The 16,226-nt window shown below is 43.7% G+C and overlaps 1 protein-coding gene across 4 annotated transcripts in view; it reads right to left on the bottom strand.

Annotated features, from left to right (window-relative positions):
• ddr1 (discoidin domain receptor tyrosine kinase 1) overlaps positions 1 to 16,226 on the bottom strand; it is a 39,993-nt gene that overhangs the window by 18,941 nt on the left and 4,826 nt on the right. For 3 of the 4 annotated variants that reach the window (XM_035162600.2, XM_035162603.2, XM_035162602.2), the window contains exons 2-7: positions 6,712 to 6,869; positions 6,530 to 6,577; positions 4,110 to 4,212; positions 1,392 to 1,467; positions 966 to 1,118; positions 45 to 192 (exon numbers count right to left, since the gene is read on the bottom strand). In XM_035162600.2, the coding sequence (XP_035018491.2) occupies positions 45 to 192; positions 966 to 1,118; positions 1,392 to 1,467; positions 4,110 to 4,212; positions 6,530 to 6,577; positions 6,712 to 6,811 (628 nt within the window). In that variant the 5' untranslated portion in view covers positions 6,812 to 6,869. The remainder of the gene's footprint in view (positions 1 to 44; positions 193 to 965; positions 1,119 to 1,391; positions 1,468 to 4,109; positions 4,213 to 6,529; positions 6,578 to 6,711; positions 6,870 to 16,226) is intronic. The other variant, XM_035162601.2, reaches the window with a different exon arrangement.

The raw sequence follows: 16,226 nt of genomic DNA, 5'->3' as shown, positions 1-16,226 counted from the left end.
AGATGAATAGCTAAGTAAGCAAGCGGGAACAGACGCATACTCACCATCCCATACACAACCGTAGAGCTCCACCCGGAGGCAAACGCTCATAACGCGGTCAGCCAGGGGGTAGAAGCGCACCATGCGGGCCACGATGGGAGGGCCCAGGTCTTTCAGCACAATATCGTAGGTGTTCTCATTACCTGACACCACCTAGGCGAGAGACACAAATATTGATCACAGAGCGCATCGCTCGTCTCCCCTGATGTCTGCAGGCTTGAATAATCGCCTGAAGGTTCTGACTTTTTATTCAGCACGTGTCCTCAAATTCTGCTAACTCTAAGAAGAGATCAAATGAACCGACTGAACCTTGTCTTTAATGCACAAAAGGTGGAAGGACGCCCTGATTTTAGAGTGAGAGCTTCAGGGCCAGTTACTGTCGGAGCCACCTTTTTTTCAAACATTTACACTGGCTCGCTGTTTTTTAAATATTTGCAATGTTCTGCAATAATAACTGAAAAGAGGAGACTCCTTTCCTAAAACTTTGGTTGTTAGCAGTCGACACTCCCATGCTCACAGTGCAGAACTGAACCATAACAAGAAGTGTTTCCATCTTCCATCTGCACAAGGTTAAAGTTTTCATTGCATGGTGCTGACAACTCAGGTGGTGAAGGCTGATTTTGTTGCCCTGAGCCAAAATGTTAGGAGACAAAGTTTAGCCGGCACAAATCCAAACTTCTCCACTTCTAAATAAATAATAAATATATTTAATTCAAATGAATAATGCAGCTGTTTGTGGTTAACGCTACATATATACTCAACAGACACAGTCACCATTACGGTTTCTCTCTATCCTCATATCTCTCAATCATATTCAACCTGTCACTTTCCTTCATTTGTGTGCACACATGAAGAGTCAGTTGATTCTGGCTCCGTTGTAAATAGCAAAACGAAAAAAACAAAACAACAACTCTACTCTCACTCACTTGTTGGCTCCAGCGGTCCCTCCAGGTCATCCATTTTACTCCGTCTCGAGAGTAGCGGAGTCGATAACTGCGAGCAAACTCCTGGCCGTGCCCGTCGGCGTGACGACCCTGGGTACCAACCAGAGCCAGGAAGTGGAGTTTGTGCAGGTCGATCTACAGGAGACAGATAATACATCATCGAAACACACAGAAACTGTTGCAATGGCAAAAGGTCGAGAACAAACCTGTCCAATAAAAAAGGTATAACATTTCTTTAAATAAACAAGATGATCACTGATTCTCCAGCTCGGGGTTCTGTGTACTGAGTCAACCGTCACTGGACTTTGAATGAACAGGTGAACATCTCTTTGTGCAACCAGCATCACCCACAGGCAAAGTAAACAGCTCATTTAAAAAAAGAGCAGAGTATATGTGTAAGTATCTGACCTGAAGGTATTCTGATCCACCGGGGAAAACAGCTCCTGCAGGACACCAGGCTCCATCCCCTTCCCCTGTGCTGAGCCTGACAGAAACAGACAGAGACTCATAATGTTAGAGGACAAAATAAGAGAAACTAATAAAAAAAAACACAACTGTACAAGTTCACTAAATCCCAGTTGCACACCGGTATATTCACACACAAAGATACAAACACACCCACACATGACTGACTACATGAAAACCCACACGCTGGCAGCAAGCAGAGGTAAAAGTCCCTCCCTCCACTACCACAGTGTATATTGGACTCTACAGGAGCCAAACATTTACATATAAATGGGGCAATGTTGGCTGAAAGAGAGAAAAGCACCGAAACCTGGCGATGGCTAAAGATGCACTGTAGGTAATGGAGAGAAACTGCAAATGGAAAATACAGAGAACACATTAGAGAAGAGGAGAAAGGAGCAGAGAGAAAATTACTACATTCTTCAAACCTCACAACAAGGTCTGGGGTAGAACGTCAGGATCTTTACTCACAGCTCCTCGGGCCCGACACGACCACACACACGCACCGCTAAAACGCTTTCACTCACTGTGACCTTCCTCAACCCAGCCGGAGTACAAAAATACATACTACCACCACATATTGGCCACATGAAGACCACAGACTTGGCTGTGTGTGTGTGTGTGACGCTTTGGAACAGACGCCAGGCCGCAACCATGTTCTGACCACTGTGGGGGCTTCCCTCAAAATGAAAGCTGCTGCTCCGACCGCCAGAGCAAATCACTACATCAACTCGGTCACTACGACAGTGGCACTAGTATTTCAATCACTTCTGCTCATCACTTGATGGGTGAGATCACCCGCTCGGTCTCTGCCAGAAACCACAAGATGATATTAACACATCAAAGCTCCGCACAGTGTCCCGTGATGGAGGGTGGCAGGAGAAGAGGACGAGGAGGGAGAAAGGAGGAATGTGGCTGGGCAGGGTTCAGTCCAGCGTGCACCAGCCAGCAGGATTAACATTACAGCACACAGCTCTGCCAAGTACCTCCATTTCGGCCTTTTCTCTCCATCTGTCTCTCGCTTCCTAACTAAATACCAGCCAACAATTCATTCCTCTTCCCCTTGTTCTCAGTTTTCTCATTCCCTCCATCTTTTCGCCACTCCCTCACACCAACATGCTGATATTTCACTGTCCCGGACTAACCTACTTGAAAAACACCGACCAGCTCTGCATCGCTCAATTCCTCCCTAAACACAACACCCTCCCTCAAACCCTGTTTTCAAATTAATTTCTCTCCAGCTGTCAACGCACCACAGCAGCGATCCACCTCTCACTTGTTTTCTTTCTTTCTTTTTTTAATTCAATGTCAGCTGCGCTCTCTGTTTTTCCTTTCTTTCTCTCTCAGTGTCTCCCTGGTGTATCTTAAAAAGAGCGAGAGGAAATAATCACTTCCACATGGATAGACCCTCAGCCAGGAGACCCAGCCAATCGGACCAGTGGACACACACACACACACACACACACACACACACACACACACACACACACACACACACACACACACACACACACACACACACACACACACACACACACACACACACACACACACACACACACTTCGGTTAGGTACTAATACAATTACTTGCATCTTCTTTCCTGATCTAATAGACTTTGACAAATTACTGTGGTGCCAACATGTTAAAAACAGTCATGTGGACAAACACTTCAGTCCACAGTGCTGGGATGAGCACTTTCTACAGTTCCAGCCATCTTTTAGTTTCCTTTCATTTCTATATGGTGTCAAAAACCATTTACACTCTTGAAACTTACATGAGTTGTTTAATCCATCATGGGGAACATCACATCTAATTTAATCTATTACATGGTATTGTGTCCAGTCGACAACAAACCAATGACTGGCAGAATAAAAAATGATCTTACAGGAAGAATAAATTCTGAAATCTATTACTTTACGGCACACATCCAAACATGGTCAGGGAAATCGTGCGCCACGCTGTTTTGATATTGTCCTTTCAGTGAAATATCATCATAATTGTAAGAAAACGGTGGAGTCTGCAGTTCTTAACAGTAACTGAACACAACAACAGAGGAGCAGTTTACCACCAGCTGACAATCTTCTGTTTTTATTTACTTTTTAATGGTTTAACTTTTCATCTTCCTATAGTGATGCAGAGGTGGTTACAGGTGCCACTGAGTTGGAATAATGAAACACTTTTAGACTGTAACCAAATATAGTAAGAACACAGAAAATAGCACTTGATTATGGTTTCACTTTTCACCCAGAGACTGTATATATATATATAAAGATGGACGATTCCCCAAAAGTGAAGCCAAAGCGTCTCAGTCAGCCCCTGGTGGCTGGCTGCAGTATAGGTCATAAACCCACCTTCTCCATGTTAGTGGATGGGATAAGGACCAAACTCAACAGTCAAAGTAGATGTTAAGTAGTTTTTTCCCCAAAGATTGTTTCTGTCATTCTAGGAAGTTATAAAAAAACGAGGTGAGACATCATGATTGACAGCTAAGACGGACTCGGGATTGGTCAAATTAATGTATCGGTAGGACCTCGAAAGCATGGCTCCCCCCACTACTGCGAAGACTCTGGCTCTAAATGACGTCATCAGTGCAAGATGGCAGCGTTCGTATTTTAGATACTTTGGCTTCATTTCTGAAGCACACACACAAACATCCCTACCTTCCATGTTTGGCCTCAGTGGAGTCAGACCAGGCGCTGGAGGCAGTGATGTCAGAGTCTGGGATGGTGCCATCCTCCATCCCCAGGGCGTAACGACACTGAGCTGCAGGGGAAGAATTGGGGGAAGGGGAGAGGAGAGAGAGAGAGAGAGAGAGAGAGAGAGAGAGAGAGAAGATAAAGACAAGGGCAACATTTTGATTCGTATGGAGCACATGTCCGGGGGAAACTTAATATTTCCATTAGAGTGTCAGCAGCCATCCTTGGTCACGGAGCATAATGTTGTTATGTTATCTCTGTGAAAACTTCCGGACTTCATGCTTCATAACCCACACAGACACAGAGGAGGGAGAGAAAATACCAAAGTCTACATTAAATAGTTCCAGTCGGCTGTTGTGTTTTTTTACACCACCTCTCGGGGTTCGTCTGTACTAAAATGTTAATGTTAGACGTAATGGCCATGTTTTGCATCACTCCAGTAAATCCTTTTATTCCCGTCAAGAGCGACAACATCAAAGACGGCCATTAATACCCACATGCACACAGAGTCCGTGCTCATATTTTATATGGTGGCCCTGTGGGACGCACTGCTCTCCACTCTACACACTTTTGTTTTTCACATTTCTTTTGACCATTTGTCTTTCCAACGAGCGCTCCATCACACACAAAGCCCCCTCCTCAGGACTCCAGCAATCCCTCACAGTCGCTCTTCTGGTTTCCACTGCCTGGGGATTTGCCGGAGAACAAAAGAGAGAAAGAAACGAAGGGCGAATTCAAGAACACGGACAGGTCTCAGATATCTGCGCTGACTCTGCTCCAGCAGCAGCATTATCAAGTGATCCTGATAACATGGTCCCAGGCAGGGATTAGCCAGTGACCCAGGTATCTGCTCCGAAGTCAGTCATGAGGAGGAGGTGGTGGTGGTGGTGGGAGGGTGACAGGCCGAGGGAGGGTTTGGGTAGTGATAAAGTGGAAAGGGGTTACCGACAGTGATATGGACGCTGAGGCCGAGGGTGACAGAAAGAGGCGGGGGTGGAGTGGGGGTCTAACTCATTTTCTGTCATTGAGTCAGCGGACAGGAATGTTGGGCTGCATGACAAACCCTAAAAACCCCAACGGGTGCAGCAAACACACACATATACACACACGACTCACACATACACACGGTTTAAACCACGCCCTGCGCACAGGTGCTCATTTCATTACATCATTATCATCATCATCACCATCACACACTGCCAGTCAACACCCGGCCATCTGCAATCTTTTCACCTCTCTCTCTCTCCCCGTCTCCCTCAATCTCTGCGTCCTCTGCTTTCACCCTTTTGTAATTTTTTACAAAAACTTCCTCCCTCACACTCAACATTTCATTTCTGTCTACAAGACTAAATGTGTGGGTGTTTCTGTTTGTACGTGTGAGAGGCACATCATCTCTCTCCAACTGTTTCCTTTCCATCGATCCACTCCATAAATCAGCTGGTCGTTCAACAGACAATTCGTTCACAAATTCATTCATTCATTTCAAATAGGGCTGCAAATACAATTATGTATTTTATTGATAAATCTGTCAATTATTGTTCTTTTATTGAAAGCTGGGTCATAAAATATCAAATATTCAATCATAATTTGTCACAAATATAAATTCATTGATGACGTCTTCAAGACCCTAAAATAATCTGCTAACGTTAGATCAGAAGTTTTCAGAACTTTTAGCTAAATGAATCGTCCCTTTACGTTGAATAAAATTGGGGATTTCTCTGGGTTTGATTACTGTTGGAAACATTTTGGATAATGTAAGAACACAAGTCAACAAAATATATAACATACGTTTTTGGACGATTTCGATGAAGAATTGTTACATATTATATCTTTAGGTAGATTAGAATTTGTATCTTAGTACCAAATACAAAGTCAACTGTGTCCGAAGAACACGCAAGGAATCTGGTTTATTACAATTCATCCCAATTCACCAGATTTATCTATCCAATTCTTGTTTTTCCTCTTTTTATAAAATCTTAAACTGAAAATATTTGGGTTTTTCTAAGTGGACAAAATGAGCCATTTAAAAGATGTCACCTTGGCCTCACAGAAATCATTTACAGACTGCAGAATCAAAATGTAATTAAAGGAACAGGCAATCGTTTTCTCTCATTTACAGTCTAGCTGGTGCAGTCAGGAGGTTGACGGCGCTGCAGACGGTCTCCTCTGGTTACACCTCGTTGGCTCACATTCACTAAACTCATGTGCCCCTTTCTTCCTGACATTTTGACTGACACTTTCATGAGCTGCCTGTGCATTAGCGGTCTTGCCAAGCCAGGGAAGGACCGGCCTGCCATCTCATTCTCCTATTACACTCGACTGGCTGGCAGACAGGAACAGGACACAGGATAGCCTGTTGATAGCGGACGGAGAATGAGCCTTACTGATCTGAGAATGTGAGGAGAATGTTGAAGCAGCGGGACGGACGGTAGCTGTGCCCATGGACGGGGGGAAGAGAGGAGAGGGAAAGGGGTAAAGTCTGAGTTTGTGGGTAGAAAAACATTGAAACGGTCGGAGAAATAACTGTCAAAGAAAGAAAGAAAAAGAAGTAAACATTTTATCCTACCTGGGTTAAAGAGCCACTCATGTTCCTCTGAAGACGACACCAGCACCATCAGGACTGTAACCACAGTGACAGGAAACAGCCGCAGGGAAGGCAAGGCCATGGCGGCAACAACACACCTGGTTACCTGTCCGGAGACACAGTGACGGCCACAGGCATACCTGTTGCAGAAAGAGAGATATTTAAGTCTAGATCCACTTCAGGATTCTTGTCAGTGCCTGTTGACACTGCACCAACAACAAAGTTTTCATTTTCACATACTGCACAGTAATATACACCTGCAGCTCTAACCCGACACTGCTGAGCTCACACTCCTCATCTCTTTCACAAACTCCACTCTCTCAATCAAATCCTCATAGTCCAGGGCACATAGCATGTCTTACAGTCATTTGTTTTCTCAGCGTTCGCATGCCGAGCTCAAAAACAGGCCAGACTCCAGAGGAGCGAGCACAAAGGCACACAACAAAAGCCACTTTTACACCCTAATTTGTTTTTCTCTCTGGCAGCTGAATGCCGTGATACAATAATACTTTGCTGCCTTCAGAGGGGGGGAACAAGCCGTTTGGTAATTGAAGATGGTGTAATTAGCTGGCCCTATTTACTCTCAAATTATTGATTCTGTTTGTTTGTGAAATAGCAATCATTTATCCAAATGACTGATTTTAAACCTACTTTCCCTTAATAAGAGAGAGTATATGTGGAGTGCCCCGTCGGAGATAATTGTTTGGAATTAATAAAGAACAGATGACGCTGCAAGATTGGAGAAGTTAGAACCAGCGAGTGTGAGGGAACAGATGTCGACGTATTGCGAGTTAATGGGGACACAAACATAGTCTGTGCAAGAGCAGTACAAAGTTAAAAGACTTCTCGTACTACCACATCATTAACGGCCAGTTTCTTAGAGAGTTGTTGATTCAACTTTATGATCATTGTGGGGGCTGAGTTTCGTCATGTGCACAGAGGTGTTTCTTACATTTAGTTTAGCCTCATTAATACATAATATTAGAGACACACATCTCTAGATAATACAATAAAGTTCAGCCAAATGCCCCTTAACAGCCTCCGAATTGATCATTCAGTTGAATTAGAAACTCTCTTATGTAGTTTTCAAAGTGACAGAGTACTCTGTGCTTTCTTCTTTAAAACCTTTTGTGCATTTTGGCCAACAACACCCACACAATTTTAAAAAACAACTATATGAATCATAACAATATCTTGAAATAACAACTTTCGGTTTAAATGATTCTGCCAACCCATTTTTCCAGAACATTATGAAGTTGACCTTTTCAGATATGAAATGTCATCACTATATAATTTTATCCTGTCAGTTACATGTCTTAAATTGTGTCATAATTGGCGTATAAATTAATGAGCCAAAAACGTGTTTTGTGACAGAGACCTTGACCTTTGACAATCAAACTCGAATAAGTCCATTCTTCAGTCCAAATGGACGCTTGTACCAGATGTAATGAGATCTCCATGAAGCATGTCTATGATACTTAGCATCACAGTGACCTTGACCTTTGACCACCAAAATCGAATCAGTTTATTCTTTACAGGCCGAGTGAACATTTGTGCCCAATTTGAAGAAATTGCCCCTATGTGTTCCTGAGATATTGCATTTACAAGAATTGCGTGGACAGGCAGACGTAAATAAGGACGGACAACAAGGAAACATAATGCCTCCTGATGGATGTTGCCAGCATGGAGGCATAAAAATAAGCACATTTCATAGCTCTTTCCTTTGTGCATATTTTATTTTTGAACGTGTTTGAGGCAGACTGCCAGTGCTGGAGAAAGAGGAAGGAAAGGAAACTTCATGATAAGTGGAAGTCTGAAGTGGGGGTGACAGCTGGGAGAGACAGAGGGGCCGGGCCGCCTTCCCTGTAGACCCTCTGTGTTTCGGCTTCATCTCTGACTAGACTGGGACAGGCCGACAGCTGACACACAGCTGTAGTGACAGAAGATCGGAGGTGGGGAGGGGGGGAATGTATGGAAACAGAGTGAATATTAGAGTAGAGTTAGCTCAGGGACACCAGGGCGGAGATGGTGGAACAAGAGCAGTGATGACATGGGTACATGTGTGTTTGGGAGGAGGGAGGTGGTGTAGAAAGTGACTTATGGCCTCACAGTCAGTGTGTGTGTGTGTGTGTGTGTGTGTGCGCCTGGGTACGCAGGGTGTGTATGTGGCCATAGAGGAGATCTCAGGGATAGCCAGCCAGTGCAGCTGTCCTGAATGGGAGACACAACGCACCCGATCCACGGTGCATGTGTTCCAAGAGGGGAGAGAAACACAGAGAGAAAGAGAGGCTGACATCTTCCCTTCCAAAGAATACATGCACATATGCCAGATGACAAAATGGTGAATTATGGTCTGGCAATATGTGTGTGCGTAGAATCTGGCAACAAATCCAAGGCAATCACCATGACAACCACCACAATGTCAAAGAATATTATCCTCGACAGTGCCTCATCGCCGTTTTGTCAATGAGGGGGAAACGGGAGAACAAACTTTTACCCGCGACGTCATTAACGCGGGATGAAAACCAGACAAATGTTTCAACGAGCGGGAACAAAAGTGACCACAGTCGTCCAAGAGCATTGTTGCTGGGAAAGTCAAGTGTTGCTGAACAGCTGTGGTTAGGGCTCACGGAGAGGCAGCAGGGCCCGCTGTGTGGAGGAGATGCCACAGTATGGAGCCCAATCGAAGCTCTCACGTTTTGACTCATGGCTAATCCATGAACGGGACCAAATGAATACTTATGAACAGCTGCTACTTCTGTCCACCCAATCGAACCACAACAACACAGTCGAGAGCAGAGAGACACGGGAGAACTTTTTTGCTTAGCAGCCATTGCATCATTAGAGATAGGTTGCCAGAGTCTCTATAATTAGATTGCTTCAGTAAAAAGTGGCAAGACTGCCTTGGCACTAGTTAGCGTCATTTCAGGAGAGGCCCTCACGTAGGAATCCAATCTTAGCGTTCGTTATTCTTTCCACTTCCTTCCAGTTGGGTAATAAAGCCTGTCAAAATGTCAGTAGTGACCTTAAGATCAGGTGCTTTGCATTTTTAGCTCATTAAACGTATGCGTTACATCACCACCGAACATTTTCCAAAGCATATCTTAACTTAAAGAAAAGGTTTTCTTCAGGATTTCTTACCATGAATTCCAGTCTGTCAGAGCAGAGTGAATAAGAGGCTTGAAGAGGCTTGAAACTTATGAGAGGTAATCAATCACAATCAATGTTTAGACATTTTTTCTCTCTCATAGTTACATTATCCGCAGCCAAGACACAACAGAGCGGCTGAGCTTTCATTCGCAGCCAATGTTTGCTGAGTTTGGGTTTTGCAAAACCAACTGAATGCTGAGATTCTCTGCAGCTCATATAAAAATGAACTGTTGATGACAGTTGTGTGCGACATCCACACGAATACTCTAAAGTTTTCAAATGAAAATTATCATTAATCTTATGTGGTGCCTGGTTGAATTGGATGTTCTTTTCTTAACTAGGGAACAAAATAGGCTTTTATATTTTATTAATAAAATAACAAGCAACTAAAAGCAAAATATTCAAATCTACATTGGATAAACTCAGCAACCCCCCCTCCCCAGGCTCAGCTTGTTTTACAGTGCAGCTGACACCCCTGTTTATGACTCATCCAGTAAATGTTAAGATATCAGTGTGAAACTTGAGCCAAGCCACATGAGCAACTAGTACAGAGAAATTGACACAATTGAACAAAGATAATAAGCCAGAGAATAATAATGTAAGAGGAAATATGATTTGCTCTCTAAGCCTTCCTGTTCCAAACACAGATCACGTGTTCACTCCCCAATCATGGCCCGATATTAAGTACCACGCTGCATCTGTTAGACGTGACTAATGGCCGCAGGGGAGACGGGAGTAGTGAGCTCTTTGTTTTGGATTTCCATCAGTGTGTGAGGACGGCGGTGAGGTCACACGCACCGCTACCCTCTGTGTCCTGGAGAGAAGGAAGCACAAACTAATCTTCAATCCTCCCCGCACTTTGAAGGGTGGGAAACAAGGTCATTTGATGGCTACAAGCAGGCTTGTTTCTGTGCGACTCGGAGAAAGTGGGAGTGAATTGCTCGTCGCTGCGGGGCCACTGTTCCCCTTGTTTTTACTGGAGATGCACTCCGACGGCAGGCATAAGTTGTTTGGCTGCAAAATATCTGTTGAGGGGGTTCCTTTTTTCTCATCTTGAAATAATTGCCTTCAGCTTTGTTTGGTTAAATATTAAAATATCCCTCAGTGTGATATTTGTTTTACTCCCGGCAAGGACAAAACACAACTACTCCCCCTCTGCTATAGTGAAAAAAGAGGTTTGAGATAAGCTTGAGAAATCCGCTCTAAAACTGAAAGTACAGACAGAGTACTTCTAATTATTACCTCTGCTGTTTTTTAGAAATGAAAATATCCAGACATATTCCTGAGTTTGCCTTTCACACATGAAGAATGCAGCAAGAAATTGTCCGAGTCAGTGCGTTCACAACAACAGGAAAATGTCCGGAACATTCAGGTGAAGGGTGTCGTCTAGGTAGAGCATGAAGGAGGCAGAACAACACGTATAACTTCTGCTGTGGAAATTACAATTTTGTGTTACAGCACAATGACACCAGCCTCGGCCTTTATCACCAAAACCTCTCGAATCTGGTTGTCTTTCTAAGTTGACATCTTCATCCACGTCTTCTGTGCATCTTTCTTAATCCTGAGATATTTGTATTCTTTTGTTTGCGTTAGTTTTACGTCCGTCGCATTTTACAAACATCATCCACATGTCCACAAGCTTTTCCAAACATTTTCTTTTCTGCATTCTCACGTGGGGTCACTCGGACATTTCCCCAACATTTAACTAGGGGTCACAAAGTTCATGAAAATTTCCAAGGCAACTGACTAAAGCTGAAATTTTCGACCAATGTCCAAAGATCGGTTCATGCCTGAAAACAGCTTTAAGTAACAGTGGGTGAAGTTTGGTGCCGTGCTCCTGTTGGTCATAGTGCTGATCACACACTGGTCATCACATTGAATAACTGTGCGTCATAATATTCATCTAAACAAGGAAGAGCCAGTCACGTCTGTGGAATCTGATTTTACTGAGTTTTATCACAGGAGGAGGAAGCAGAGGGGAAGGATGGATGAGTCACTTAAACGAGGGAACGAAAGCTGATGGAGACGACAGGAATAGTGGCCGAGTCAGAAAAACAAATTAAACAGCCGCAACCAGAGAAGGAGAAAGTGCAGCATCAGACAGACAGGATGACTTCAGGAGGCGGTGAATCATGAAGAAGGAACACGGTGAGAGGATTGTAAAAATTAAAACACGTTTCCTGGAAGACTTGTGGGAAACATGAAATGACTCATTAAGACAGCTCAGCTCGCACACAAAAAAAACAATTCAAAGCAAACCTTCCCAGTGGCACAGACTCATTCGGGCGGCATCATACAGCAGCAGAGCAACACAGCTCATAACAAATCTAATTCATGAGCTAACACCGGCGGTAGTTTAGCAGAGCTGAGGCTCGAGGGCTGTGTAAAAACAGGTGAAAATGAATGTAACACAGTTAGTGCTTGGCTACACTAAGCAGAAATCAATCATCGCTTATAAGGGGAACCTTCTTTTCCCTTTCTCATGGATACATGGAATCAGATCCACTTGGCCCCTCAGTCCACTCCAGAGGCAGCGCTGCTCAGCATGTGCTCATGGTGGACAGAGACAAATGGTGACTGATTACCACAGGTTGCTCTGGCAAGTGAAGAATGCCTTCATCAACGGGAGTCACACAAGTCTTTTTGAAAGTGTAGAGACAAACAATTAGGCCGGGCTTGGAGACAGAGACAGCATTTCTTCTGGTTTCTTTCTGTTTGGTTTTGTGTTGAAGTGGCAGTGGTTGAGAAACATTGAGGAAATTCAAATAATAGGGGTTTGATTTGTGATTTGATGAAATGCGTGAGTTTCAAACGATGTTATCATCACTTCCCTCTTATCTCCACTCGTACTTTACGTTAGCGTGGTTGTTCAAGCAAAACATTCACTCGAGACTGAAAGAGACAAAAGCAGCTGTTTGCCCCTGTGCCCACGCAAAGTATCAGAGATGCCTGCAGTTTCTAAGCAACTCGCCAAGTGGCTCCTCAAAAATGTAGAAATTTCTTCCTCGTGTCCTACGGTTGTCCCTCACTTGAACTATTGGCTGCTACTCCCCCACCACCACAATTTCCACTGATACTGCTTCATTTAGTCTGTTTCGTTTGTATCCGCAAGTTTTCAGTTGAAGAGCATAATTACGGATGAAATTAAGACAATCCTGTACGTTTCCGTATACCCATCTAATTTTAAGCACAAATGAGCCTTAAAGCACACACATCTAAAATAGATTAAACAACACATAACATTTCTATAATGTACAAAATCTCCATGTGTCCAAGTCCACAGTTCCTTCAAACACCCAGGGAGACACCAAACCAAAAACAGGGAGGTGAGCAGTTTGTAGATACTGTTCAGTATGGCTGTCCTGAGTACTTCTATGCCTCTGTGGTTGCCATGGTGATCTACATCAGTAAATTAATCATTTGTGCCTTTTTCTTTTATATTAATAATGGTTATTATTGTAGTCATTATTATGCCTGTTGCTGTTATGCAGGTATTTCCACAAAGATATGGAGTAGAAATACAGTGAGAAAAGAAAACAACTGGGAGGGTCTGAGGGCATATTCATGTATTTTTTAAACATGATCTTCATTAGAAAGCCTGTCAGAGACATCTTCCCTCTGGCTTTTCTTCTCTATTGATGTACTGCACACCTATCGTCAGGGAGCAGGTATTGAAAACTCTCTTTGTTCCACACAAAGCCGAAGATTATTACTCAAATTCCTGCCACCAGTGTTTTCAGCTCTCGTCCGTCTAATGAAGATGTCTCCTGTCTGTTTAATCAATGAAATTCCTGTTCTGTTTTGTCATCAGCTATTTTGCAAAGACTTGTCAAACACTGAGGACGGCTCTCTGTTTTCTACTCAGCAGGACAGAACCTCTCAGCTGAGTGCACACACACGTACACTGACACGCACACGCACACACACACACACACACACACACACACACACACACACACACACAGAGAGATCAGAGTCCTTCGTATAAAAAGCAACTTAGAAATGCCAAAAAAGAATCAGTTTTATAAGCAATAACATAAAATAGTAGACTGATGTCCTTCAGGGTGGTCCCTTCACGTTGCCTGTCAGGTCAGGGTAAACGATATGTAGTAAACTGTCATAACTGTGTTTTAAGAGAAATGGCCGAGGGATTTTTCTGTAAAGTAAGAGACAGGCTAGTGTGCCTAGTTTGTACTTTGCAGGAACATGCTCTCCAGACTTGAGTTTCATTACCAAAGACTAATATGATGATGGACGACAGGACAACTCCCCAAAAGTGAAGCCAATCGCCCCTTTGTTGCTGGCAGCAGTTTAGATCATGAACCCTGCCTCCTCCATTTTAGCAGATGGGAAAAGTGCCAAACTAAAAAGTCAAAATACATGCCATGGTTCCTGTCATTTTAGATAAAGTTCATGTTTCTGGTAAGTTTGTTTTTAATTTGTTACACTCTGGCCCCAGACGTCTTAAGGCCAAGATGGCAGAGTTTGTTTAGCTTAATTTCTGGAGAGTAGCAGAAAGTGTAGAAGCTTTTATGTTTTATTTTTTTAGACAGTCTCTTGTCATTACACCTGGAAACATTGTGAGTCATTGTGGTTTGCAAGGACAAATGCGCTTGTTTCAAGGAAACAATCTTTGAGTTTGGGTGCCCAACGAGCGGATTTTGCAAGAAAGGTATGTTTTGTGGTGTGCGAGCAAAAACCTATAAGAAGTATTTTTGAATTCACATTTTATTTATCATGAAAAATCACGCGATTCAGGGAAAATGATGAGAGGCAGCATCTGAGCTCCATAAGCACAAGACTTTAGATGTTGTGTGAAAGCTGAGATATGACAAAGAACAGCGAGTATAGAACTGTTAGCCCCTCTGGCGATCAATGTGATTGACACGGAGTCCGTTGTTTATGAGCTGCATCGTGTAAGTCAGAAAGTCGAGTCCTCTCTCTCTGTGCACGCAAAGGAAAAACACAAGGAGAGCGTCTGTTATCGTGTCTTGTGGGAAACTGGAAAACCGTTTTGACTGACAGAAACTGTAACACAGATTTGGTTCTCAGGGCCTGAAGCTTCATACATGCCAGTACACGCAGTTAAGACTGTCCTCAGCTCTTTTTTCTCTCGCTATAATTCAACTAGAATGAGAGGAGTGCCATTTCCCTTTCTGGTGAAAGTAAGTTAGTGAACGACCTTTCTCTCCTTTACTAAACGTGAACCCAATTTATCTGGTTCACCGCTGCACTGAGCGAAGATTAGTCCTGAATTTGACCTTAGCTGAAGCGTGAGTGTGAAGATCATACTGAGAATCTAGCAGGTGTGTGGTAGCATTAGCATGTTAATACGAGAGCGTGGCAACAGAGCTTGCTATGTGGATCCCTGGTTCTAGTTTGACACCGAGGCTGTTTTAGGGCTGTGGTGTGATGGCAAACTGCAGCCCACTTCCCTGAATTCAATTTGCACTGACTCAATGCCACCTGTCAGAGGACAAGTAAGAGGCAGAGGGGAGGATGAGGTGAGGGGAGGAAGGAGAGGCATGTGACAGCACAGTGCTACTCTCACAATGGGCAGAGAGAAAATGACCGCAGACAGAGACACAGACAGAAAAGTCAGAATACGCAATGTTTGAGGAAAAATCCCTCCAGTATTTGAACGAAGAGACTCATGAGGATGGGACAAAGGCAATTTATTTCCCACAGGAGAGCAAGAATTAATCATCCGGGGAGGAGCTATTGAAATGGAGAGAAGTGAAAGAGGGATAGAGGGAAGGAGGGAGGGATCGCCCAAAGGGAAACGGTACACCAGAGAGAACAGGTCAAACGGGAATGAGTTCAGCGAGACTCAGCATTTTGAGTAAAAGTGAGAAAAACAGTCTGACCTAACGCAGCCTCCTAACAGATGCCTTCTTCTCATAATGAATGACAGCCGAGCAGAGAGAAAATCTTTTCGCAGCGGTTTGATGTTTAGCTACTGCGGCGAGCAAACAAAAAAAAACACTCTCGGAAAAGCAAATTATGATCCAAGCTGATTAATGAACTGATTAATATTACGTCAGGGCTTTACTAAAACCCCAACTGAAATGAGCTAAATTACACATCCCACAGCCGTTTCCTGACGCTAATGTGCCTCACACAACTCCTTGGAGGGAGACAGGTTCGGCACACTCAACGTGGACGTCGTTAAACTTCGATTCATCGTCTGAATATTAAAGAAGTAGGTAACCTTTGATGTTGAACACAATTTTCTTCCATGTTCAAACAAGGTTTCAAAAGCACCTACTCTGCCAGAGGCCAGTAGTAATCATTACTCGTGTACAGGGCCACGAGAGGAACGGTGTGTGCTGGCAAGTGGCAGCTTA

Source organism: Hippoglossus stenolepis, chromosome 8 (genome assembly GCF_022539355.2).
Source record: "Hippoglossus stenolepis isolate QCI-W04-F060 chromosome 8, HSTE1.2, whole genome shotgun sequence".
In the NCBI taxonomy this organism is placed as follows: Eukaryota; Metazoa; Chordata; class Actinopteri; order Pleuronectiformes; family Pleuronectidae; genus Hippoglossus; species Hippoglossus stenolepis.
The sequence above is the reverse complement of the archived record's forward strand: the minus strand, read 5'-3'. Positions and strand labels throughout refer to the sequence as shown.